The sequence below is a fragment of the Ambystoma mexicanum genome, chromosome 8, assembly GCF_040938575.1.
Source record: "Ambystoma mexicanum isolate Mex_15411 chromosome 8, UKY_AmexF1_1, whole genome shotgun sequence".
Classification (NCBI taxonomy): Eukaryota; Metazoa; Chordata; class Amphibia; order Caudata; family Ambystomatidae; genus Ambystoma; species Ambystoma mexicanum.
This window is the reverse complement of record NC_090929.1, coordinates 1,412,941,742-1,412,969,667: the sequence shown is the minus strand read 5'-3', so window position 1 is coordinate 1,412,969,667 and position 27,926 is coordinate 1,412,941,742. Positions and strand designations below refer to the sequence as shown.

The 27,926-nt window shown below is 42.3% G+C and overlaps 1 protein-coding gene across 2 annotated transcripts in view; it reads right to left on the bottom strand.

Annotated features, from left to right (window-relative positions):
• The window catches only part of CRTAC1 (cartilage acidic protein 1), a 2,821,007-nt gene that overhangs the window by 374,774 nt on the left and 2,418,307 nt on the right, over window positions 1–27,926 (bottom strand). For both annotated transcript variants that reach the window (XM_069611550.1, XM_069611549.1), the window contains exon 9: window positions 13,795–13,877. In XM_069611550.1, coding sequence (XP_069467651.1) covers window positions 13,795–13,877 — 83 coding nt within the window. The remainder of the gene's footprint in view (window positions 1–13,794; window positions 13,878–27,926) is intronic.

Here is a 27,926-nt window from a genome sequence, read left to right as displayed (position 1 = left end):
TCCTAGGTCCCCTCCCCTGCCAGTCAAATTCCTGCACTTCCTTCCTGCCAACCCCACACTTGGGGACTGTTTTTCTGGATCCCTATAGTCTCACTACCAGCACTGACACCTGATGTCTGCATTTACCCTTGCAATTGCCACCAGCTGGCCGTATGATTACTTATTGTTATTTATTCTATGTATCCCATGTACTGCACTGGCCCCTCCCCACACTTTCCCCTTCCCCCTTCCCCCTTCCCATGCACTTTTGCGATCTGAATGACACCTGGATTAGTAGGATTGTTTTCTCTGTCTTCCCTCTGTTCCCTCTTTGTTTCCTCATCGCGCCTTAAAACACTTGTGTATAGGTGCATTATAAATGCCATATCATATCATATCATATCATAACACCACACAGTGCTGTCAGCCAGTACGCCTGTTTTCAATGTTGATGACTGTTGTCATTGAAGAGGGACTGCCTGGCTGACAGCACTGTGTTGCATCTGGCGGCGAGAGAAAGGTACTTTTTCTTTATTAGTTTAAAAAAGAAAAAAAAGAAAACACCATTAGCACCCGTTTAGGGAGCTATGCGGGTGCTAAGGCGAAGGGGGAGCAGGGAAGGGAAGTGCCCGACACCACTGAGACTGCTCTGAATGTGGACTTTCCTCAGTGAATACAGCTCGCATTCCAAGCACTCTCATTGGTGGAAGATGCCTCCCAGGGTACTAATGTTAAAAACAATCAGGATCGAGAGGGGGAATTGGCCATTTTATGCAAAGAGTATCTATCCCTCACTCCCTTTTAGATATATCAGCACCACTTTGCTAGTCTTTTCTCTGTAAATGGAAAGATAACCCCATAATCTCCATTTCCTCTGACTTACAAAGCCAAATTCAGAGAGGACTTGCCATATTTAATTACCAGTTTTGACACAGGACACTAAAAGCTCTACACTTTAAGGAATATCGACTTCTGGCATGAAATGACAATTTTTAGTCTTACTAAAAGCTTAATTGCAAACAGGAAATAATTGACTCACACCTATTGCACAGAGGGGCAACTGATCTGACAGGACACACATTGAATGCCACATGTGGGACCCAAAACTGTCATGCAGTGCTAAATTATTCTATTCAATCAATTCAAGCTATACTATGCTCACATCTTTTTTTTGGTTTCTTTGACTTCCCATCAGTGTCTCACATCAGCGCTAAGCCACACACACCGGCTGCCGCACCATCATCATTTGAACTCTGGTATACACTTTCTATAGGAGTCTGAGGTCTTGCTAAAATTCTTCCCTGGCTAAACTTCACACTACTTGTTCCTACAGGCCTCCTCCTCTGAAAAGCCTAATGGACCTCATTACACGGAAGGCGGTAATCCAGGGTGCTATTAGCACCCTGGACCATGCCGGTAAATTACCGGCACCGCCTTGGCGGAAAGGGGATTTACCGCCCCATTCCAAGGTTGGAGGGGCGGTAAATCCCCCTTCCGCCATTGCCCTTCCCCATTCCCATTTCTGCCCCATAGGGCTCTATGGGAATGGGGAAGGCGCTAATTACGGCACCGCAATTTTGCGGTGCCGTAATTAGCTCCGAGGTCCCTTAGCGGGTTGGTACTTAACGCCTGCAAGAAGCAGGCGTTAATTGCTCCAACCCGCAAAGGGACCTCGTAGTACGGCGGTAAGGGTTAACGGTCACCGTTGCCATTAACGGTGACCGTTAACCCTTACCGCCATCCGTGTAATGAGGCCCAATGTCTCTGCTCTATTTGTGATTAATACATCTTTGTTTAAACTTTGCCCTGGTGCTAATATGAAATGGTTTTAGCACTAGGCCGAACATAGACCTAGTGCAAAATACATATTTTTGATGCATTTTTACACAATGGCAAAGTTTGCCATAGTGCTAACAACATTCCGTATTAGTACTAGTGCAAAGTTTGCCCTCACACAACCAATCCGTGAAAATGTACCTTTTTTGCACTAGGGCAATTTTTGCCGTAGAGCTTGTAACATGGCAAACTGCAATTCTCATGCTAGAAGGATTTGCTAATATGTCAGTCCTTTTAGAAATGGTGCAAACTGTGCCCTAGTGCTAATACCGTGCAACTGCAATCTGTAATCTGGCCGCGGGGTTTCTTTTGTGCGACTTAAAGTGTAATGTGTAACGAGTGATAGAAAGGTGGTTATTAATGTATGGTACACTAGCAAAACGTGGTGTTTCTTGGCAAACTATGAGGAGGTAGTTCTCTTCTTAGTACGCATTTCATTTCCTTCAGAGGAGTGAACGGCTATGTCTGTATGTTGCTCACAGGTGTCTGCAGCAGGTTTCTTAACTCACAAAGCAGTTTTAGGAAAGAGTAACAGGCACTTCAGGAGGTAGGTTTTATTGATATAGTTCATGCCTCTCTCACTGTGCATGTGTGCACACCAACTGAGCTGACATCTTTTTTAATAAGGGTCAGCAAATTCATTGAGAGTTGGTTCCGATAGTGCGCCTCACCTCCTGAACATGGACAAGTATTGATGTATTTTGCCTTCAGGCTGCACCGAAACCGAAACATGCCGCAGCCGTTTGCGCGACTCTCACCCATTTCTGGTTTATTCTTTGCATTTCAGAACATCTCGACGTAGGCTGTGGCTCAGTTAACAAATCCCGGTTTTGAATTATTACATTTTCTTTTTTTTCTTTTTTAAATGCATTTGAGGCTAGAGTTAGAAACTTGATTGAATGGAAAAGCTAAATCTGAAATGAAGTGTCATTTAGGTCCCAACTCGTGGGAAATGATAGTATTCCGTCATTTAGGAGGCGTCAGCAGTCACGTAACATCCCTGCTAGTGAGATCTGGACATAACGGCAACGGAAACGAAACTGGAACGATTCTCGGTCGCCCGGGAGAAGGTCCGGTTTCTAGCACAGAACGTCCCTGTCGATGGAGTCTCTGCTGCAGCATTTGGTAGGAAATTAGAGGAAACGAAAGGTTTCACAAATGAGCAAAATGTCGTGCTCCCGACATTGGCGCTTGACAAGTGGAAATTGGAATGGTGGGATGAATCCAAGTCTGAGATATTTCACCAGTGATGTTCTGAACTCCCCTCTGAGAATCTAAATTCCCGCACTCGCGTTTAAGTTGGCAGAAGATTTTTCTTCGATTTTATGGCTGCTCAAGTTAGACATTCTCTCCTTTTCTCAAACCTCCGCTGAAAATGTAGCTCGCGGGATGCGTGCCGTCTCATGCTTTATCCATTGTGATACAGATGAGAAATTCTGAAGTAATGTGCTTGAACATGTAAACCTTAGGCTCTAAAATGAGGGCATCTACAAGTGCAGAGCTCTCAAATGTCTCCTGTGTGAGCAAGTTATCCAGTCTTTTAATTGTTCCTTTGAATTCGTAGACATGCAGTTCTGAATTTAAAATGACAAAAAGAAAACTACAGGTTCCTCAATGCAAAAAGTAAAATCAGGACAGGATGACATACTCATGCATGCAATGGGGAAACTTGAAAACTCTGCATGAGTGATACGACATCAATAAGGTTAGCTCTGGTATAATGCTGTCCAGATACAAAACGCACCTGGGAGTTGACAAGTATCTGCTGAGGAAACTGGGAAGCGCATTGGAAGAAAAAAGTGGAAGAGTGGATTGAGAACCCATAATTAATGAGTGACTTGAAAGTCAAGAGATTGTTAGGACATATTTAAAAAAGAAAATGAAGGTATATTGAGCTATATCATACTTGGTTCACTGTAACAATGACCTCTGGCCTTGTCACCTGCTGTGTGATGTGCAATGTGAGTGCTGTGCTAGCTTATTGGTGGATATCTTTAGATCTTTAGAACGATTTTTTTAGGAGTCTGGACAATCTTGTCAGAGAGTTTAGTCTGCTTACATTGTCCATTGAAGGAGGCGACGCTACAATTCAAATACTCTTTTCCCCGCGAACCGGCCACAGAAAGGCACCAGCGAGGCAGTCTATGCAGGAGCCTGGGCAGTCTTTGCAGAGCGTGTAGTCTGCTTACATTGTCCATTGAAGGAGGCGACGCTACAATTCAAATACTCTTTTCCCCGCGAACCGGCCACAGAAAGGCACCAGCGAGGCAGTCTATGCAGGAGCCTGGGCAGTCTTTGCAGAGCGTGTAGTCTGCTTACATTGTCCATTGAAGGAGGCGACGCTACAATTCAAATTCTCTTTTCCCCGCGAACCGGCCACAGAAAGGCACCAGCGAGGCAGTCTATGCAGGAGCCTGGGCAGTCTTTGCAGAGCGTGTAGTCTGCTTACATTGTCCATTGAAGGAGGTGACGCTACAATTCAAATACTCTTTTTCATGCGAACCGGCCGCAGAAAGGTCCCAGCGAGGCAGTCTATGCAGGAGCCTGGGCAGTTTTTGCAGACCATGTAGTCTGCTTACATTGTGCATTGAAGGAGGCGATGCTACAATTCAAATACTCTTTTCCCCGCGAACCGGCCACAGAAAGGCACCAGCGAGGCAGTCTATGCAGGAGCCTGGGCAGTCTTTGCAGAGCGTGTAGTCTGCTTAGATTGTCCATTGAAGGAGGCGGCACTACAATTCAAATACTCTTTTTCATGCGAACCGGCCGCAGAAAGGCCCCAGCGAGGCAGTCTATGCAGGAGCCTGGGCAGTTTTTGCAGACCATGTAGTCTGCTTACATTGTGCATTGAAGGAGGCGACGCTACAATTCAAATACTCTTTTCCCCGCGAACCGGCCACAGAAAGGCACCAGCGAGGCAGTCTATGCAGGAGCCTGGGCAGTCTTTGCCGAGCGTGTAGTCTGCTTAGATTGTCCATTGAAGGAGGCGGCGCTACAATTCAAATACTCTTTTTCATGCGAACCGGCCGCAGAAAGGCCCCAGCGAGGCAGTCTATGCAGGAGCCTGGGCAGTTTTTGCAGACCATGTAGTCTGCTTACATTGTGCATTGAAGGAGGGGGCGCTACAAATCAAATACCCTTTTTCACACAGAGAGGCTGCAGAGAGGCAGTCTGTGCAGGAGCCTGGGCAGTCTTGACAGAGCATTTAGTCTTCATACATTGTCCATTGAACGAGGCAGCGCTACAATTCAAATAAACTTTTTCCCGCAAACCGGCCGCAGAGAGGCAGTCTGTGCAGGAGTCAGTGCAGTCTTGGCAGAGCATGCAGTCTGCTTACATTGTCCATTGAAGATGGTGGTGTTACAATTTAAATACTCTTTCTTGCGAAGTGGCCACGGAGAGGCAGTCTGTGTGTGCGGTCGGAACAGCCAGGCGGAAGCTAACCGTGGATGTGGCAGCATACTCGTCAGTTTACGTGAGTAGAGTGTCTGGGATCAGGTCAGCACTTTCAATTGCTGGGTATACATTGTGCCTGCGGTAACCGCTGTTTGAATTGACTGTGCAATTCTCTACAAGAGGAGTTCCTTGTTCAGAATAGAGAGCCAACAACTGTGGGTGGATAGCCTTTGAGTGTGTCCCTCTCTCTGCTTTAATTGGAGGCACTTGGCCTTTGAGAATATCATTGTGGAACGCAACTTGTGCTCCAGCCCCAAACTCTTTCTTTCTACCCGACATCAACTAAAGTGGGCTATTGATACATTCCAACAGGCTGATCAAGAGTGTCTCTTGGGTAACTCCCACGGCACAGTGGACTCTGAGGTTGGGGGCGATAAGAGACTCTGGTACAGCGGCAATGAACTCCTGAACCAGTATGGTCCTGACCTAATTCCCACAACATACACAGCAGTGGCCAGCTCACATCATGAGTGTGATGCACGGGGGCACACGGGGGGGGGGCAGTAATTAATGCAGAAGATAACCCAGATTGGCTCAAAGATGACAGACCCTCACTTCAGGAAAATGTCACTGGCCTGTTACAGGAGAGGCTGATGCAGAAACGATTGAGTACTCTGGCGCTAGTGAGCATTTTATCTACACCATCTTCACTATCCATTCACTTCCTTACCAACAAACGGGTGCACTTTCACACTACCAGGCAACCACTGATGCTGATCTTACAGAGGAGGATACAATCATGTCCCCATTCTGCCCCCCGTTCGCTCAGACAAGATGTAAACCGTGATGCTTTCGGCGCAATGCCTTGTTGGGAAAAAACATTCCGGGCACCTCTGGGTCTTCCTCGGCAGACAAAGCAGGATTTATCCCTGCTGTGGAATCTGGGAGAGTCAACTTGATCTCAAAGATATGGAATTGTCATCAGGGTGTCTGTCAAAGGAAGCTCCTGATTGTAACTGTTCGTCCATCAGCAAGGCCGGGAAAGCCTGGGTTGATGTGTCGGATAATAAAAATACTGACCCCAACAATTGATCTGCTCTGGCTGCTTCTCCCACTCTGGATAACAGCAGGCACTTGAATTCGGCCAGAGGCCGGAGCATCAGTTTAGCCCCAATAGGGAAATTACCCAAGACAATGTCATTGTGCCAGAGCTTACAGGCCTACAGCCTACCAGCAATCCGGTGGCAAATTCCCTGTTCTCTTCCCTGGCTGGTGACATTTGGAACAAATCCCCCCTAGTGTACCCTATAGACTCAGAGATCCGCACACATGGGGACATTTCTCCTCCAACATTTAACAAAAAGCTTATGTCCCTCTACGACCAACAAGAACTGGTTTCAAGAGCAGTAAGGGGCAATACAGACATCCTCAACTTGATGAATAAAAAATTATCCTTTGTGGAAGGGTATCTTAGGAGCTTTGCGTTGAGAGAGGGGGGAAACTATGCACCCCTGCTGTTATTTTCTGTGTCCTTGCAAACTGGCATTGGTGCATCAGTCTTTGGGGAGCTCTATCTTGGAACAAATGTCCACGGCTTCGATTGAGCCTACTGACACTTTAACTCCATTGTTGGAGTGTATGGTTCAGGCTGAACAGACTTGGGCACCTACAGTACTGCCCTGTAACACCTCTATAGCGAAGGGTGATATGTGGGGGACGTAGTGTGCAATGGCTCTGTTGAGAATCTTTCCTCTCCTCCCTTTTCTATCTACACTACCAGGAGAAAGAGGAGGAAAGTGAATAAAGGGAAAAAACAAAGAATCAACCAACGACTAAATCGAGGTCTGCTAATGCCTCGAGAAAAACATGTCAACCAGCTATCAGACAATGACATCATTATAGATCTAAATGAGCAGGGCTTAGATCCAGCTATAGAGGTGGGGCCTGTTGTAACAACTAGTAAGTGGAAAGAAAAAGATGTTTTTTTAACCTCTATATAAGCAGTGGTCTGGTGAAGAGTGTTCCAAGCAGCTGATTGAGAAACTTGACTCCCTCTATTTGCTTTCTTGTTTCCCTTCAGTGCAGCTTGACACATGGTGTTTAACTCTGTTGGTTCTTTCTTCTAGCCTGGAGATACCAGGCTCAACTCTGGCGAGAGCAGACACTGTGAATACTGAGGTACTACGGTGCGGCTGTGTTGCTGTTACAGCCTGCGGTACATGCAGGGATGTTCTGCCATTGCCAGTGATCCATGCCGAGGGGTGGTTTTAAACCCTCTACCCTGTCGGCTTGACTGGGAACGCACCAAAAGGCAGAACAAACCTCAGTGAGTAACCTTAAGCGCTCTCTTTATAACTGCTCTTATCTTTTTCTAACTATGAAGTGCAACTGAAATCCTGTGCACCGGCTCCAGGAGCTGAGGGGAAACTAGCCTCAGCTGCAAACGTAAGGGCAGAGGAAGGGTGACTGTGGGTGCAGGATTGTGTTCCCTACACCTTTTAGACCTCCATAGCCTTTCAGGCCAGAAACCAGCCTCACTTTTTGTGAGTATTACATGACAGCGACGCTGTGCAGTTTACAACTTTTCTGCCTGGCACTGTGTTCCACCCATTGAACTTCTCTGCTGCACACAAAAAAGGTTCTATGGCTGTATCATTGGGGAAACTGAGAATGGCAGTAAAAATGACTACAAATAAAATGGGAGCAGACCCAAGACAAATGGAAACAAAATGCAAGTGCCTGGCAATACCCAATATGTTACTCTGGAACAAGAAATGGCTCAGGACCAGCGACAAGCTGAGCCTGGCAATGGGTTGATAACATCTTTTTTCCCATTCTCCAGCATGAAGTACAGCTCAAGACCACACACAGATTGAGACTTAATTTGTCAGTTACACGGTGGAGCCAGATGTAAGCTCACATTTAAGTGATATTGATAATAATGCACTTCCAGCCCTCTGCTATACACTACTAGGAAGTGTGATGGCTATTGAAAAATTACAAGCAAATCCGTCTGATTCATCATCGCCACATAAGAATGGGGCCCAAACAGAAATTAACAACCCAATAAGGTTGTCAGCCTCCCCTAAAATGTGCCTTGAGTCTACTCACTCTCTTTCTACATCTACCCATTCTGTAACTATGGATGAGTTTACAGAAATACAATCATCCAAGTCAACTTTGCAGTTTGCTGTGAAGATACTCCTTAAATTGTGTGGATAGATATATGAGAATTTAAGTGGAGCGCATGTGGACAATGTGATCTCTGACCCATCTGTCGTATATGTCGCGCCCACACCCCCAAATTTAGAATGTTCAAAATCTGGAACTAAAGTGGTTGCATCTCTAAAAACCACAAAAAAACGGATAAAATAAATAAAGTTCTGATACCATCGGGATACCAAAATGAAGAATATGTCAAAGGTTCACCTGTGTCATACCCGTTACTCAAGGAAAATTACAGAACATCAATATCAAGCAGAAAACTTTAGGAAACCAGAATTTTGTTAGTTCCGTTAATTCAGATAATGAGGGGACGAAATCAAAGAGTGCACGAAAGAAGATTGTGTGATGGAAAAAAAGGTCTGAAAAAAAGGCAGGTACTCTGACAAGTTGGATCATAGGCAGTGACAAGTCCATAGCTAATAATGATTCTGATGTGTAGCTTGTTGCAGAGGATGAATATCTGGAGCAGCAGGAATCAAATGAGAACATGCAAAATGCCTGTCCACTCTTGAACGCGATGGCACAGGACAAAAAGGTCAGTTCCAAAATGAGCAAGAACATAAAGTAACTCTGTCACCTAAAATCTCTGATATGAGGTCCACAAATCCTATGATAAAAAAGGTGCACCAGAAGCAGAGAAACAGTTGTTTCAACTGTTCACTGTTCTTAAATTCCATATGCAAAATCCTGCTTCTTCGAGTGCTGGTCTCTGAAGACTTTGAGTTTGTAGAACCGCTCAAATGCTCTAATGATAATGTCACTCGTCTCCATTGTAAATGCTCTGCCTCTTTCATCCATAATTACAAGCATCAATTGCACAAACTTGGACTCGAGCTTGATGTAGACCTGACCTCATTCGATCCGGAACCACCTGCCCCTGAAGTGAGATTGAGGTTCCCCAATACTTCTTTAAAAGGGAAATTGATAAACGCCAGTGAAGGTGAGACCAGCAAAGATGAAGTTCAGAGGGTGCTTCAATGGCTGGATGCAGCTCAATCAAATGTGACACCAAAAGAAGTCTGAAATATACGCATCTCGACTTGGAACACCAGGGAATTTAATCATTTATTGATGAATCAGTGAAATCCCTTGCTTTGAATCACATTTTGTTATTACAGGAAACGTGGAAGTTAGCAAAATATTACGTCGATGGGTTTGATATTAGTCAAGTACTAGCCAAAAAAGGGTTATTGGGATGTCCATATACTGGTTGCATGGTTGGGGTAAGACATCCTCTGAAGCTACTCAGATTTCTTACAACTCATTGTACAGATTATGTATGAGCAGTGGTGATTGAAAGCAAAATAGGTGAAACAAAAGTATGAATGCTAGTAGTTTATGTGCATGTTCCACCTGGATGGGCTCATACAGATGAAATTATGGACGCCTTGCTTATTGTTTTCATTGACTGGTGGGGGGGAAGGAAATGAAGGATGCATAATGGTTGGGGTGACCAAAACGCTAGATGCATCTGTCCCAATACTCTTCCCCAAATCTCTGCTGTGTTAAGTAACTCTAAAATGGCCCATCCTAAACCCAACACCCGAGGATTTAAGTGGCTAAACTTTCTCAGTGATTTGAGTACAAACATGATCAACGGTGGCACACAGGGTAATATTCCCAGACATGCCACAAGGCGTGGTAAATTAGGTGGTAAATTAGCAATGCTGGATTACTTATTTGTAAACTGTAACCTAATACAATTTATTTCTAGTATGGCAGTTCCCTTCACTGATCGCAGTGATCATGCCCTAGTAACTATGGAGGTCACTTTGGTTAAGGATGTAGAGACACAAATGATGTCCGGAGAGATCCATGTAAACCATTCGGGTTCCCGTATTAGGTGAACTGAGAAACGTTTACAGTTTGCAAAGTATCACCCACATGAATGGGTTTCAAATTCATCACGAAAATAAGGAATATGACTGTAAATGAGATAGAGAAGTGGTTCTCAATATTTACAACTAAGGTTGCACAATATAAAAACCTTTTTGTGACTGCTGAACCCGACAAGCGCTACAGTTACGACAAAAGAGTAGGAGGCCACACAACATTAGTGAGGAGAAATATTCGAAAAGCTTCAAATGAACCCTCTATCTTTAATGCCCTACTGCGGTTCAGAACCATAAAAAAAAATACGAAACGTGGGTCAGATGGTGGCACTGCTCACAGAGACAGTGCACCTGGTAAAGAATTGATAAAATATTATGCTCAGGAGAAATAAGAAGAATTTAGCAGGCATTGATTGTGGCCAAGTGTAACATAAAGGAAACAATGATCAACCCAGTGAGTGACGATGCGTGGATACATCAGATTGAAAGTGTTCAGGGTGAGATAAGTAATTCTGGAGAAGATGACTGGCAAAAGGGATGCTTTAGGGTTAGTGAGGAACATAAAGAAACTAAAAACATCTAGAGCCCCGGTCCTGATGGATTAGCAGCTATAGTGGTAAAGAGTGACCCTGAATGTTGGTCAAAGATTTTGGAAATCCTTTTCCAGAGGTTTATGACTGAAGGTGTCATACCAGCCTCCTGGCAGACCATGATTCTGATCCCGGTATTTAAGAAAGACAACCGGGGATTACCAGAGAACTACAGGCTGCTAGCCATGTTAGACATTCCATAATTCAAATTATTCACTTCACTTATCCTAGACCGGCTCCAGAAATGGGTGGATGCCAATAATATCTTGGATACATTCCAAACCAGGCTTCGAGCCAGCTCCTCTACAATCCATAATTTGAGAGCTATGGACTTGCTGATTGATAAAGAGGAAAAGACTGTCAAAGCTAATGTACCTTATTTATTGACTTTAAATCCACGTTCGGTGTAGTCCCCAGGGAACGGTTGTGGTCCAAGCTGAAGTGCATGAGCTGCCCACCTATATTACTATTTGTCCTGAAACTGTTTCATACTAATAACAGTGTCCAGGTCAGACTTGATGACAAAGGAACACTGACACGCCCTATAGCGCCCTTGGGGCGTAAAGCTGGGGTGCATTTTTCGCACCCCTGCTTTTCAATTTTTATCTAGCACACTTTGAAACTACATTATGAACATGATCAGTAAGATTTGACAAGATAAGTTATCATACCAGGGCATTCCATGAGTACATGTCTGACAGTCTCCAAAAAGCTAGTATTTTTTCACACTGGACGATTCCTTTAATTTTCTTTTCATTTTTTTTTCGTGATCACCCGGTATTGGCCAATACAGGCAGCAGATCCATTTAAAGCAACAGTGTAAATATACATAAATTACTTGAAGGGCAAATTATTAGTTAACGTTGCAGTACCCCCAGGGTATAAAACATAAATGGAATATGTTGGTATGACGTAAGTCCCTGCAAATGTGTGTAATTTGTAATCCGGTCCCAATAAGTTAATTTGATTTTAAATTCCCCACACAGTCGAGGGTAGCTCAAATCCCATCTTGGAATCCAGTTCATTAAAACAAATGATTGCAATCTGGACTTTACATATTGCAACATTCCTCTGGTCTTCATGTGCAGAGCACACAGCCTCCGTAGATGGCATTGGGGATTGCTCATTTCTTTTATATATAGCCGGCCACGTTTCATAGTCACCATTGCTTCCATTAAAATCATGCTCAATTCAAGACGTTTCACCTCAATGGGTAAACAGGATGAAAGCCCCAGAATTCTCTGCCAGAAACGGCCCTCTATTTTACCCAGCCATGTCATATCTGCCATTGTAAGTGCTTCCAGGCCGTAGATCACAGCCAGGCAGAGGCATTACCTATAAAGATTTAATATTCCGTTTAGGCTGTACACAGCAATGCTTTTTCTAAAATTGGCAATCAAAGCTGTTTACTGAGCTGCTTTCCTTTTCCTTGTGATCACACACAATAGAAAATTATTTTTATTTTCAAGTCCAACGCCTTGATAGCGGTAGCTCTATCTGTATATTCGATTCTGCTCCCTTCGAGTTCAAGTCGGGCAATTTCCCTTTGTTTAAATAGTAGAAGTTGGGATTTTTGGTGCTCAATAACAAGATGATTTACGGCAGCGCATTCTACACAAGACCTCAGCGAGTTTTCTCATGCCTCTAAAAGTAAGGTTCATGAGCACAAGATCATCAGTGTATGATAGGTATTTTACATGAGTGGCAGGGATTTTTTGGGGGAAAGTTTCCAGCTTCTTCAGATATTCTGCCAATTGGTGATAGTGCCTTTCGGATTCACTGCTTGGATACTAGTACCAACAGTTTGCATTTGGCATTATAACACATATGAATTTATTTTAACAGCAGGTGTCGGGCATGAGGACTGGAGGAAATCAGTAACCTGACCCGATCCTAGACCAATGGGCATATCATTAAGAATCCATATCAGCCCTATTCCCTGATACACAGCACTTTTCAAATCAAACACAAAAAGATACATGCAATTGATGTGTAACAAAAATGTGATCATAATTGTGAATATGGAACATGAAATATGATATGAAAATTGTGAAGTATTAATTTTAGCTTCATTTAACTTGTTTACTGTGCAGTTACTCTTTATGGTATTTATTCTGTAATTTGTATTGTTTTTATGTGTAAAGTTTATTTTGACTAAAACACATTAAAACATAATAATAATAATATACACATATTATTCGATCAGTCATTGCGTGTGCACTTCCCTTTATTTTTCCCTCCGTAAATTGGTGTTAATAATACATACCAATACTTAATAAAACAATCATTTAGTGTTTCATAATTGTTAAACTCCTATATTTCCCTTCAGTTAGGATGTGCAATGGGTCACGTTGTACACCTTGCCTGACTGTTTCAATACCTTGACTGGATGAGTTTCAGCCTAATTATTACTCAGGCAGAAAAAATACCCCTTTTTATGCTTGCAATGTATCGTAACTTTAGAATTCTATGCATGAACATAGGATGTGTCTGTATTTTGCACAGTGTCTGGAGGATGTCAATTGAATATAAGTGTTATCAGCAAGTATGATAACATCTGCACAAATACATACTACAGACACAATATAGGTAAAGTATCAAGTTTCATATAGTACAAACCGAGCTCTGAAGCAATGGTGCAGGAATCGGATACAGTCATAGGACACAATAATATGTAGCCAATGTACTGTTGTCCAATGTGCTTGGTTCTACCTCATCCTCCTGACAACCTATTTTATTTAACATCACATACTCAAACATACATGCAAGTAATGCCACAGATATTAGATAGGATGGCCTAATCCAGACCACTGACTATTCACAGCTGTGGGGTAGCTTGAATATTGTCTGTTTCCCCCAAACAATTCCATAGTCAGGTTAAGGGGGTCAAATGAGAATGAGGTAATTGCTCCCATCAATTTGTGTGAGATCCATACCTGTGCCGCGTCCCTCAGGCTCTGATGCGTCTCCTGGGTTCAGTTCCTCTATGAGGGGGTCTGCATGTTCTCTACGCGTGAGGCTGTTAGAACGTAAAAGAAAAGAAAAATTGGTAAATCGTAACATATTTCATTGATCACACCTGAATACTGATCATCCAATTTGGCTCATTGTAACATTGAATTAGAATTAAAAATACACCTGAAGACACTATTGTTTAAAACGTGCATATCATGTCTGAGGAAATCACTAGGGCTTATTTACATGGGAGATTCTCACCAATTCTGCAAGTGACTACATCTGCAGTTGCTATGTTTAGATCCCAAAACTTCTCCTTAGTACAATACGGGTCATGTGATGGGGTTCACAATTCTCTCCCTATGCATTTTGGGAGAAGGGCCTTAATTATTTGGGGGTTCCATGATATGAGGACCCTCAAACTCACACAGGAAGGGTGAATGCACTGCAACGTCTGTGTTACTCATTTTCATGCTGTAAGCTACTGTTCAAGATGCAATGCTACCACCTCGATAAATGTGTAACTAGGGCGAGCAATGCAATGTAACCATGGCAAATGGTCACAGCAAGAAGTTAAATGTACACATCTTTACTGGTTTACACTTCATGTATTGGAGTTTTACACCAAGAACACTTACATTAAAACAATTGTTCCACCATGATGTTCCTATCTCCAAGCCAAAATCTCAACAGGGATAGAATTGGCCAAACCCCATCACTGGGAATTTGGACACAAAATGCCATTTTTGAACGTAGAATGATGTACTTCTTTTGTATTTGCATATCTATGTATATCTTCTAATAAGTTTGCAGACATATGTTAATCAGCTCAATGATAATCTCAATACTTTATGAGGGTCCCGACGCTAACTCACAGCCCAAAATATTGTGTATGACCAATATACATAAAGTAAAATCCTAAAAATGGGTGGGTTTGCTGCTATGCCTGGCAGTTAGTGCAAGTGTATTTCATTGTATTTGAATAAACAGATTTGTGTTTTATTAACTGTATTCACCATATATAGATTCTTGGATTCTCCTTAATTGCATCAAATCATAATCGTCATCAAACACTTACATGTCTCATTAGTGCTTCTAGTGGTTTGCATCAACATCGTAGGCATAGCTCTCATTATATCACATATGTCTCATAAAAGTCTCAATGTTTCTACCTCTACACTTGTTTGAAAACAATAATGCTGTGGATCATCAGGAGGTTATGATAAAATTATTTCTTGGGATTGTAATGTCATCTAAAAATAGAAAGAAATATAAACATGAAAATAAAAGTGTAGAAAAGCTTTTTAAGTCTTTATGGTTTGTAGTCAGAAGTTGTTAAACTATTTATGGCTCTATACACTTGTGTTGGCGGTATACTCACCCTTTTATATTCATTATATGTTCAAGATTGTCTTAATCTTCTTGCAGTGTCAATTATAAGTCTATGAAAAGTAACCAACATCTAGTTGTAAAATTCTTCCCACTATATATTCATTACATTTATCATACTGGGGATGACACTTTGAGAATATATTTTACCTTTAAATGAAGGTGTCTGGATATGATATTCCAGTGTGATATTAGAAATCGAGAACAGCAATCCACATGGATTTGGCATTGTAAGATGGCCAATATTATTTAATTACATTTGTGACATCAAGTGCATGTTACACAGCAATGATGTCACTGCTCCTGCCCATAGTACCGTTTTAAGGAATTGCTCTACTATTTATGGGTGTCACTCATGTCTATACAGAAGAAATCACTATCATTGAACATTTGTTTATAATTTTGGTGATTAATGTAATTAAACACATATTATATGGTTGATGTAGTACAATGCAGATTGTTTCTATTGGGTGCTGAAATGGTTGTATTTTGTATTGTACTTTGTACTTTCCAAAATACTTTTGATTTATGTGGCTTTCATTTTTACATAATTTAAGCTGCTACTCAATCACAATATTTTGTCACAATTTACAAAACAGATGAAGATAAAATTAAAAATACAGATTTCAGAAACTCAATGATTAGGTTGCATCAGAGATAAGCATGGAATTCATTGTCCTGATTCAAACCAGGTTGGCAAGTGTCCATAATACTTATCAATCTGACCTCCTTTTGACTTAACAACAGTTCTCTATTGCCACATCTGGGTGGTGGTTCCATAGTTTTGAATACCAGCAATTTCAATAAATCTGCTGGTGTGTTCAAATTGTCTGTATTATAGTGGGCTGCCAATGCATATCTTGAATCTTTGTTTTTAATGGCTCTTAGGTGCTCTATTATTATTATGTTGTATTTTGAGATGTCGAGCGGTGCTCCCAATGTACCATTGCTCACAATGGCACAGATACCATAGATGACAAACTTTGTGTTACAGTTTATAAATTGGCCAATTCATTTTTTTACGCCATTCAGTAAATCAATTGTATTTTTCCCATCCGTTATTTGGGGACAGACTTTACAATTGCCACACTTGTGGTTCTTTGATTACTGGCAATTTCCACATTGATTGTATCGTGATGATTTTCTCCATTTTCCTGGGTTTAGAAAATGTTGATATTGTTCTTAATTTTCGGTGTGTTACAATACGTTAAAGATGGTTGCAAGTCAAGAAAGTTAGTTAGGTCTTTTTCCAGGTGTAATATATTCCAGTCTTTTTTAATGATATTGCATATGGTATAAGAATTTCAGCTGGAGGTTGTAGTAAATCTAAGTGTGTTGAATGTTTAGTCTCTGTATTGGATTCCTTATTTCACAGTAGTTCAACATTTGTTTCAGTTTTTGCTCTTGATTGTGCTTTTTTCAGAATCTTGTTTTGGTATCCTCTTTCTTTAAATTTGTTGACATTATTATTACCATGCTTACAGTTTGCCATATTACCACTATAGTTTCTTTTGATTCTTAAGATTTATCCATTTTGTATGTGTTATGGATCATTGCTTTTAGCATTGAGGATACTGTTGCCCGCAGATGGTTTCTGGCAAAGTGTGGTGTGTACTGTATTGTTTTTGACATATAACTTGAGATCAAAAAAGCAAATCTTTTCTATACTGTGATTCATTGTCAGCTTGATATTGTCGTCATTCATATTCAAGTATTTAACATATTGGAGCACAGATTGTTTGTCTCCATCCCATATCACTAGAATAGCATCTATGAACCGACCCCAATCGATAATATGTTTGGTTTCGTTAAATTCTGCATGTGTCCACGCATGTTCTATTTCATAGTGGCCCATTAAAAGATTTGCATATAAGGTGCATATTTCGTCCCTATAGCGGTTCTGTGTTGTTGGTACAATTGCTCATCAAAACAGAAAATATTGTTTGTGTAGGTAAATTCTTGCATCAGTAGTATTATTCTGTTCTGTTCATGATATCAGATAGGTCTGGATTTAAAGAAGAATTCCATTGTATGTATGCCTTTTTGATGTTGTATACTGGTGTATAGGGATGTCAGATCCAGAGTTACAAATCTATAATTTGTTTGTTAGCTGACCTATACTCCAATACGGTGCTGCGTGCAGTCAACACCATCGCGCCCCTTGCGACTCACAAATCAAACCAACCACGCACCTCAATTCGTGATTTACGCAAGACCTCATAGCCAAATGGAGAAGAACACCCTCTATCACTCATAAGTCCATGTTCGCCACCACTGCCATAACGTACAAGGTAGCTATCCTACAAGCCAAATCTGCCACTTACAACACAAGAATTGACAATGCAAAGTCCAGTACATGAGAGATTGTTACCATACTCTGAGAACTTGAAGCCCCCTCCTCTCCCACACTGGTCTTCTTGAAAGATGAAACTTGGGGCACCACGAACCAAAATGCCCTCCATAAAAAAGTCCAATTGAAGCCAGTCACTAATTGCACCAACAGACAACCCCTTCTCACCATTCTGACTCCAACAGCCCAGCAAGAACTCCTCCGTTTTTGTTTCAATTCTGTCACCGAAGCTGAGGTCACCTCTTTTCTGAAAGTCATGAAACCTTATAGATGTAAAGGAGACCCATGACCAGCTACAATTATCAAAGACTGTGCAGAAGCTCTTTTCCCTTTCTTCACAACATTTATCAACTCCTTGTTCTCCTTGCGTGGGTCCCTACCAGCCTCAAGATTAGGTATTTCCACTGCTAAAAATCCATCACTGGACCCTACTACTCCTACTAACTAGCGACCCATTACCACAGTCCTTTTCCCCCTGAAGATCCTGGATAGGTCAGCTTACCTCCAAATCCAGCAATAGCTGGAGTCCAACCACATCCTGGGTATCCCCCAATCTGGGTTCTGCCCAGGACATGGCATGGAATGAGCCATGCGTTACCTGGAGAACCTGCTTGATGAGATCCAGGATGCTGGGAAGTCTGCTCTCTTGCTACTCCTTGACCTGTCAGCAGCCTTCGACTTAGTAGACCATAAGATTATCTGCCAGCACCTCAACTCCACTGCAAACTTCAGGCCAAAAGAAACTAGTTGGATCACTGCCTTCCTGAAGGGCAGAGTGATCAGATTTTTTGCGCAGGATACAAGTGCCCACCCAGCACCCATCTTCTGTGGCATCCCCCATGGTCCCTGCGTCTCCCCAACCCTCTACAACATTTTTTACAAAACCACTTTTCAACCTCCTAGACTCAATTAGCATCTCCTATACCAACTATGACAATGATACCCAGATTCTGCTTCCTCTCTCTGGCAACTACCATCAAGACTTGGATGGCTACGAAGCTTCTTTTTCATAATGATGAAAAACAAATACCACTCGTGGGCCTAGCTTAGGTGCTCAAAATTGTCAACCATCAATACACCTCCTTTACCACTGACAGAATCACTGTCCACATTTGTCAGACAGTTAAGGCACTGGAAGTCTACCTAGATGCTTCTCTCTCTTTTACAATCCAAGTTAATGCCATCTCCTCCTCGGCAGCCCACACAATCAAACTCGTCAATTCTTGCAGACCATTACTGTCTGCGGAAAGTTGCCTCATTATTGCTGAGCCGTCATTGGCACTAGACTAGACTACTGCAATGCACTATTCGCTGGTACCTCAAAGCACAACATCCATAAACTGCAAGTCATCCAGAACCATGCTGTCCCATCAGCTCTGAACATTCCCAAATGAGAACATATCACCACGGCTAGAGGAAAGGCTCACTGGCACCCTATACAAGAATGCATCACATTCAAAACACTGTCAATCACCCACATGTGCCTCTCTAACACTGTCTCCCAACGTCTTACAGAAAATCAAGAAAGAATAATCATTAACACCGACCAGATCGGCATATGCCAACTGGCTCATCCTGCCTAAATTCAGACTAGACAGTGTCGGTGGCTCTAGCTTCACAGTCATCACAGTGAAACTTTGGAATGCACTACCCCCAACCTTGTGAGCTGAACAATCATACTGGACCTTCCACAAATTCCTGAAAACCTGGCTCTTCCCTTAAAGCATCTGTCCATATGTCTAAATATGACTTTCTGCCTTGTAATGTGTTCTGTAACAGCACCTTGATGCCCAATGGTTTAGTGCGCGATATACATTTATAAATAAATACGTAAATAAATAAATAAATAAATAGTTTAACAATTTATGACTTCAAACCATAAAGACTTACACAGCTATTCTACTCTTTTCTTTTCATGTTTATTTTTTTATTTCTATTATTAGATGACATTACAATCACAAGAAATAATTATAACCTCCTGATGATCCACATAATAAATGTGGTGAAACACGTGTAGAGGTAGCAGCATTGAGACATTTATGAGACATTTGTGATTTAATGAGAAATCTATGATATGCCTAGGATGTTGATGCAAACAATAAGAAGCACTAATGAGATATTTAAGTTTTTGATCCAAATTACGATTTGATGCAATTAAAGAGCCTCCAAAAATCTATATATGGAGAGTCCAATTAATAAAACAGAAATATGTTTATTCAAATATAGTGGATCTTTTTTTCATTTCAATAAATGAAGAATAAACTTGTACTAAGTAAATGCCTTACACAGCAAACCCAACATTTTTCAGGAATCTATTTATATCTATTTTAATTGTTTTTTCCCAAAGTGCTTACCAGAAGTATGAAAATGAGTGCTACAAACACAGCAAGCATTTTCATGGAAAGAATCATAAGAGCACCAAAGGCACAAAAAGTAAAACTTATGTTATGCTGATATGTTCACCACCAAATGCAGGCAATGCAACAATCAACAAGTGATCTTCATACATTTTTTGACGAATGTTCAATTAGGAGTCAGATTCACTCCTTGTACAGGTGGGCATTACTAGATTGTAGGATATTCCAATTGTTTCCATGTCAATATTATAGTATGCAAAAATTAAATTAATTTTAAAGGTTTGCTGGTGAGAAATGTATCTCACAATTGGGAGAGTAGGACAGTCCATTTGATTAAAGTTACGTATTCAACAACACCACCTAGTAGCCATTTCTGCAAGTTCACCTCCAGTTTTGAGCCACATCATCAAGCCATTGTAAATATGCAAATGAGCCGAAATACAAGCCTTTTTCTCCAGGAAATGTTCTTTATCTTAGAGGGCAGTGGTACTTTATAAATAGCTTAATCAAACCAGTACAGCCATGTTCAAGGCTGTCAGGACAGCTACAAACCTGATTTCAGCCTTTTTGGAGCTCATCAGTGCAGTATTGTCCTGGGAGCTTTGAGGTTGGAGCATTGGGGCATGTACACAATACACCAAGAAATACATGGTGTTGAAAAAGTCTTCAACAAATGCCTTCACCTGGAATGCGAAAGTAGGAGTCCATTTGAGCCAAGTCACACATCCCATAACACCACCTAGTAGCCATTGCTGGAAGTTCACTTTTGGTTCTGAGCCACATCAGCAAGACATTGGAGGCATGCACATTAGCTCAAATTCAAGCCTTTTTTCTCTAGGAAATTGCCTTTGTCTTACAGGGCAGTGCTACTCGATACCTAGCTTAATCAACCATATACAGACATGTTGCAAGGCTGTCAGGACAACTACAAACCTGCAAAACAAGGAGGGATCTGGGAGTACCTCTACCGGCATGAACCCCGCCCATTGACCTGTTCTTGGGTGGATGACCCATGGGAGAGTCAAAAGCAAGTCTTTAGCTCACTTTCCCTTTCACAGAGGAGACATATCCCTGCATATAAGTATTTGTCCGGCCCAGGGGCAGTCCAGCACCGGAATACTAGGCAATTCTCTTCTGAACAAGAGTACCAACAGCAACCCCAGACGTGTGGTTCAGCCTGGTCACGCCTCATCAGTGAGGTGGAGCTGTGCCTCTCTAAGAACAGTGAGCAAGGGGTCCACATCTGGATTCCCCTGGCAACTTAGGGTGAAACCCACAGTTACTGAATATGCAAAATAAGGGGGGTTCTGGGAGTCCCTCTACCGGCACAAACACAGCCCATTGACCTGTTCTTGGGTGGATGGCCCCTTGGAGAGTCTGAACCAAGTCTTTAGCTTACTGTCCCTTTCACAGAGGAGAAATAACCCTGCATATCAGTCTTTGTCCTGCCCAGGGGCAGCCCTGCACCGAGATACTAGGCAATTCTCCTCTGAACAAGAGTACCAACAGCAACCCCAGATGTGTGGTTCAGCCTATTCAGGCCTCATCAGTGAGGTGGAGCTGTGCCTCTCAAAGAACAGCGAGCAAGGGGTCCACATCTGGATTCCCTTGGCAACTTAGGGTGATACCCACAGTTACTTAATATGCAAAATAAGGGGGGTTCTGGGAGTCCTTCTACCGGCACAAACACAGCCCATTGACCTGTTCTTGGGTGGATGGCCCCTGGGAGAGTCTCAATCAAGTCCTTAGCTGACTGTCCTTATCACAGAGGAGAAATAACCCTGCATATCAGTCTTTGTCCTGCCCAGGGGCAGTCCAGCACCGAAATACTAGGCAATTCTCCTCTGAACAAGAGTACCAACAGCAACGACAGACGTGTGTTTCAGCCTAGTCGGGCCTCATCAGTGAGGTGGAGCTGTGCCTCTCTAAGAACAGTGAACAAGGGGTCCACGTCTAGATTCCCCTGGTAACCTATGGTGAAAACCACAGTTACTTAATATGCAAAACAAGGGGGTTCTGGGAGTCCCTCTACCGGCACAAACACAGCCCATTGACCTGTTCTTGGGTGGATGGCCCCTGGGAGAGTCTCAACCAAGTCCTTAGCTTACCGTCCTTTTCACAGACGAGAAATAACCCTGCATATCAGTCTTTGTCCTGCCCAGGGGCAATCCAGCACCAAAATACTAGGGAATTCTCCTCTGAACAAGAGTACCAACGGCAACCCCAGACGTGTGTTTCGGCCCCGTCGGGCCTCATCAGTGAGGTGGAGCTCTGCCTCTCTAAGAACAGTGAGCAAGGGGTCCACATTGGATTCCCCTGGTAACTTAGGGTAACCCCAAAGTTACTTAATATGCAAAACAAGGAGGGTTCTGGGAGTCCCTCTACCGGCACAAACACAGTCCATTGACCTGTTCTTGGGTGGATGGCCTCTGGGAGAGTCTTAACCAAGTCTTAGCTCACTGTCCCTTTCACAGAGGAGGAATATCCCTGCATATCAGTATTTGTCCTATCCAGGGGCAAACAAGCACTGACATATTAGGCAATTCTCCCTCCTTGAGTGGGTACCTTCCCAAATAACAGGCCATTTTTGCTCTGTTCATTCTTGCAGAGCGGCACCTATGGCTACTTTTTGATTGTTTCAAGGGCCTTAGTACTAGTCACCTTAAGTTTCCCAGTGGCACCTATGACTCATTTTTGATTGTTTCAAGGGTCCTAGGAGTAGTCATCCTAAGTTTCCCTGGGTCATCCGATGTGGACACATTGCTCACTGATCTCAGTGAGGCACAGCTCCACCTCATTGATGAGGCCCAACAAGGCTAAAACACGTGTCTGGGGTTGCTGTTGGTACTCTAGTTCAAAAGGGAATTGCCATAGCATTTCGGTGCTGGACTGCCCATGTGGGCGCAACAAAGACTGATTTTGCAAATGGATATTTCCCATATGTGAAAGGTACAGTGAGCTAAAGTGTGGCTGTGGATTCTTGAGTGGGTACCTTCCCAATGAACAGGCCATTTTTGACAACTAAAAACATGGGTTCACCCTTATTAGGGATCATCAGTCCAATATAGACCTGACAGCCTTGTGGTTAGGGAATTGGGGCATTTAGAATTTTTGAATTTAGAATTTTAAATAATTTATATTGCACACACAATAAACTTAATCGAATCCTGGTGCAGATGGAACCATAAGCTGAGGAAAAGGAACCAGCATAATAAATATTGATGCCACTGAAATTAACCAAAGGAGCATAATGGAACCATATCTACTTGAACAGGTAAGTTTTCAGGCCTGCTCTAAAGGTCAATAGGGAATTTGCCCTTCTTAGATTCAATGGAAGCCTATTCCACAGTCTTGGTCCAGCAATTGAAAAGCTACGATCTCCTCTTGAGACACAATTGGTCCTGGGAATAGTAAGTAGACATTGGTCTTCCGATCTAATAGACCAGGTCACTGATAACGCTTCAATTTATTTATTAGATAGATTGGTGCCAAACCGTTCATACATTTGTAAACTAAACACCCTATTTTGAATTTTATACGGTCTTCCACCGCTAACCAATGCAGCAACCGATGAAGACTAGAGATTGGGGTGTTCTTAGCTACACAAAATAAACAGCCTTACTCCTGCATTTTTAGCTTATTGTAAGAAGTGAATCTGTTTGGCCGAAGCCCTAACCAAAAGTCTGTTACAGGGTCTAATTTAAAGTTGACCAAAGCTCCCACAACCACAGCACAGTCGGTATCAGGGACATAGGGTAGTGCTTGGCGTAGGAGACACATATTGTAGAAGACTGATAGTACTTTGGCTAAGATCTGGCCATTACATCCCAGATCACTGCCAAATACAGCCCAGGTTTTGTACCTTGGTTGAATATTTAAGACTGGTCCCCAAATACTGAGGAGGTGGGGGGCAACTTTTTTCCTCAAGCAAATGTTTAGGACCAAATAACAATCACCTCAGTTTTTTTTGGGTTGAGTTGCAACCAATGTTTTTCCATCCAAGTCTCTATTTCTTCCAAACACTTGCTAACCACGGCAATAACATCCTCCACATCATCAAGCCTAACGTATAGCTGAGTGTCGTCAGCATAAGAATGGAATCTAAGATGATATTTCTCCAGGATTTCCATTAGGACCCAAAGATATATATATTAAAAAGAAGCAGAGAGAGTGCTGATCCCTGCGGCACACCTAGAGGATTTCAGATAAAAAACCTCCTGGCTGTACGCATCTTTAGAAATAGAAATAATACTACACAAAAAAAAAATATTGGGAATGTGAGTTAAGGTGCAACCATTTAGAAAAACCTCAAATGTACACCTATAAGTAGGAAGTAGACATGTTTGCGTTTGAAAATCTGAATAGGCTGATGATATTCATTTCGAGTAACCAATAGTCAGGGGATGGGGTTATTTTCCATTGAATGCTAATTGCATGCCGAGGGCCGCTAAGATTTACACTATTTTGACCCTTGCATTACATTTTTCACACTGCGGAGGGGAATACTAAAGAGTAAAATGGGGCATATCCCCATTTACTATTTAGTTCTGCCTTCAAGCTGTATAGAAACGAATATAGCCTGCAAATTACGCATCACAGGTGGTACATTTTAATGGATTCCTAGGGAATCTTCTTGGTTTTTAGTAGGTCATTAGTAGGTGCAAAACTGAGGTGGATTCCATGGGAAATGTCAGACAGGTGTAAAACGTAACACATGGACACTGCAAAGGTGGTAAGCAGAAATACCTTATCTTCACTCGGTGCCCTTTTCTTTGCCTCGTCACTGCAGCCAAATAGGGCAGATTTTGCAATGGTGGTGTAAATGCATTACACCTCCCTTTAACATGTGCATTTTCCACTCTGAAAATTTAGCTGAGTGTCCTTTACTTGTTAAATGCATTAAAGGATCAGAGACTGATATAAGCTTTGTTAAACCAAAGTTTCCATCCACATTATTTCTCCTGCAGTGTCCACCACAAGATGTGCCAGAATTTCCTTCAAATGCAATAAACCGGCATCATAAGCCGGAGCGGTGGCAGTTGTCTCCCTGGTCATACTGCCAACGAGAACTCCTTTGCCATAAGGGTGCCCTGCAGAATGGCTTGGCAGTACATGGTGAAGCTATCAATGTGAGATGTTGAGCAATCGTTCGGACTCTTCCTCCACACTAAACAAATATGCACAGAGGTGAAAGCCCATTGAGCCCCCAGGCCCTTGGACATGGGATTTCAAGGACTCCTATCAGATGTTGTGTGCTCCAGCCAGGGATGGGGCAATCCGTCAAATTCGTTGTAGGTCTTTGCCCCATTGGAGATGCATTCCACTGAAGTTTAAATCCCTGCAATTTCCTCCCACCCAGGAAGGTGAACCAAACGACCTATAACTTGTGCCGAGAGGGCACACACTCCTTTGTCTTGTCGCATATGGAACAATCAACGAGAAATGCATTTGTCTATGCATTAGTGCTCATCTAATTTTGATGCATGCATGGATAAGTGTTCAGACATCACAGCCCAACAATAAATACATCAATAGTGTGTTTGCTGAACAGAGACAAACCTAATTGAGATGTCCTACAAAAGATGGAGTGGGATACAGATGTTGCCATTTACTTCCTTTGCCTGGCCAAAAGATTATGGCTACAGTCACCAGAATTATAAGTGACTTGTTTTGTGAATGGTACGTAGACTCATCCTTGAGTATTCAGCTGGGGTAATAGTCCTGGAAGATGCCCATGAAAGATGCGCTCGGCAGCCACTAGTGCTTGGTTATCTGGTGAAAGTTGGAATATATGCATCTCTCTGATTGGTAGCCTAGTTTGCACTCATCCACCAACGTTTCTACTTAAACTAAGGGTCTGCAGCCTTATCTATCCTTACCTAGAGATGGGTTCTGAAACACATACTTCCAAGAATTGTGGATCAAATCTCTGTGGGAATGCATCTTCTTTCAGTGACTGTAGAAGGACAAGGAACACTGCCTTTGTTATTCCAAACTGTGCAATCATATGAGTCTTAGGCCCGCTAGACTCACTGCCCTGTGATGCTCGTCTGCTATTACTGTTCAGATACTGTTCACCGAAAAGATGATGACGCTGGACAACCAAGAGCACCGACTTCCAGAAGTGTCTGAGACTACGCAAGTCTATTTCAAAATATTCAGACCTTGAAACACCGGTTTAGAGCCATGTTGCTGAAATGCAACCATGGGACTCCATAGGCCAGTACATCAGCCACTAGGACTGTTGGGAACACCTAAAAGCTTCTTAAGTAACTTCTTGCTCTAGTAGTGACAGGGACTAGCTCAATGCCTGAACCTGGTGACTGCAGGGTTCTGAATTGCAGCATGGGTGCTTTTCCTCAAAATAGGTGCCTCCATGGATATTAAGCATAACGACGGAGCAAGGTGAAGCAGCTGCTACATAACAACTGAAAAAGGTGAAGCAGCTGCTGCAAGTGAACTTGCATCAGATTATGGTCAGAAACCACAAAGAAGACCTGACTATGATATCCCAAACTGCAGGACTGGGAAGTCTTCTACTTTTGATAATGTAGATGTAACGCGATCCACACAACAGAGTAAGATAGACCAAACTGCACCAAGCGAGAAACCCTACAGTAAGGCTTCCTGAAACAAGTCAATGGTGGTGCAACCAGGGGCACAGCAAAGTGAAAATGAAGTTTTGATCATCCGCCGCACCTGAATTGAGTCTGCACGTGAGATCAGTGAATAATGACTACACTTTTACTTGCATTTTATTTCATTTAACCAGGGTTCAAGTCCTAAAAATAAAATTTTAAAAAATGTGTGGTCTCCTTAACATACCAATTGAATGTGGTGTCACCAGAATTTAGCATGTCAACCTGCCCTCTGAAAAAAAGTGGGGGAACTTCTGAAAAAAGTGGGGTCCTCCGTTCACCCCCTTGTACTGCATCCTGCATTTAACCCATACCAAACTAGAGCCTGTTCCTGAATACTGTGGCTTTTTTAGTTCTACGCTGGATTTACCTATATGTTACTGTACATGTTTCTATTATATGTGCTGGGAACATACTGTCGCGCCTAGAAACACTTGTGTTCATGCGCGTTAAAAATACCACATCATATCCTATCATACCAGGAGAACGTTGTTGTTTCGGTGCCTTAGTGTGAACATAGTATTTATTCAAAGAAATAATCAGTTATACATTATTTCACCATAACATATAATACACTAGGATATAATTGACCAGGCTTAAGCAAATTGTACTGGTTGCTGATAAAGGTAAGGATAACCTTTAAAGCCCTCTTCTTGTTTCTTGAAACGGCGTATATGGCTCAAGATATGGCTTTTCTGGCTAATTAATTGACCTGATATATTTCTTCTTGTGATGTTCGCCATTCCACTGAAACACTTTTAAAATACCTGTGTTTCTGTCGTAAATGCATTAAAGGATAATAATTTATATAAAGGACGTCAACATTGTCGAATTCCGTCCCAGTAAAATTAAGAGAAATCAACAATCTGTTAGTGACCTGGCTATTTAAGTGCTAACCCGTTAGTGGTTCCTTGGGTCTCTCCAGTGCACTTTGTATTTTGATATTGCATGGGCACATTAAGGAGTACAACACGCCTTTTCATCTTTTAGTGACAGGGTACTCGATGTTGTGCAAGCACTTTATGAATACCTTCCAAGTAAAACTAAAGAATTATACTGTTTTCTGACAATCGCGTCCCCACCTACGAGATGTACCCTGGCTGTTCAATCCCTGTTATCTTAGGTGAGTGGAGGACACACAGGGGCACCAAAGCTTGCTACGATTGGCAGGAGAAGTCCCTGAAGTAATGATCTGTTGGCGGCAACGTGGGCATGATGAGTCCGTGCATCTTTATTCTTTGCACATTTGCAGGGCTGACTGTTTCATCATGCACACTCTGGTGGTTTCCTGGGAAGTGCAAAGCTAGGCAGTGTCAGAATTGGGAACTTCAATATACACATGAAAGCACCTCCATGAATGAGCAACTCTGCCTAGAGGT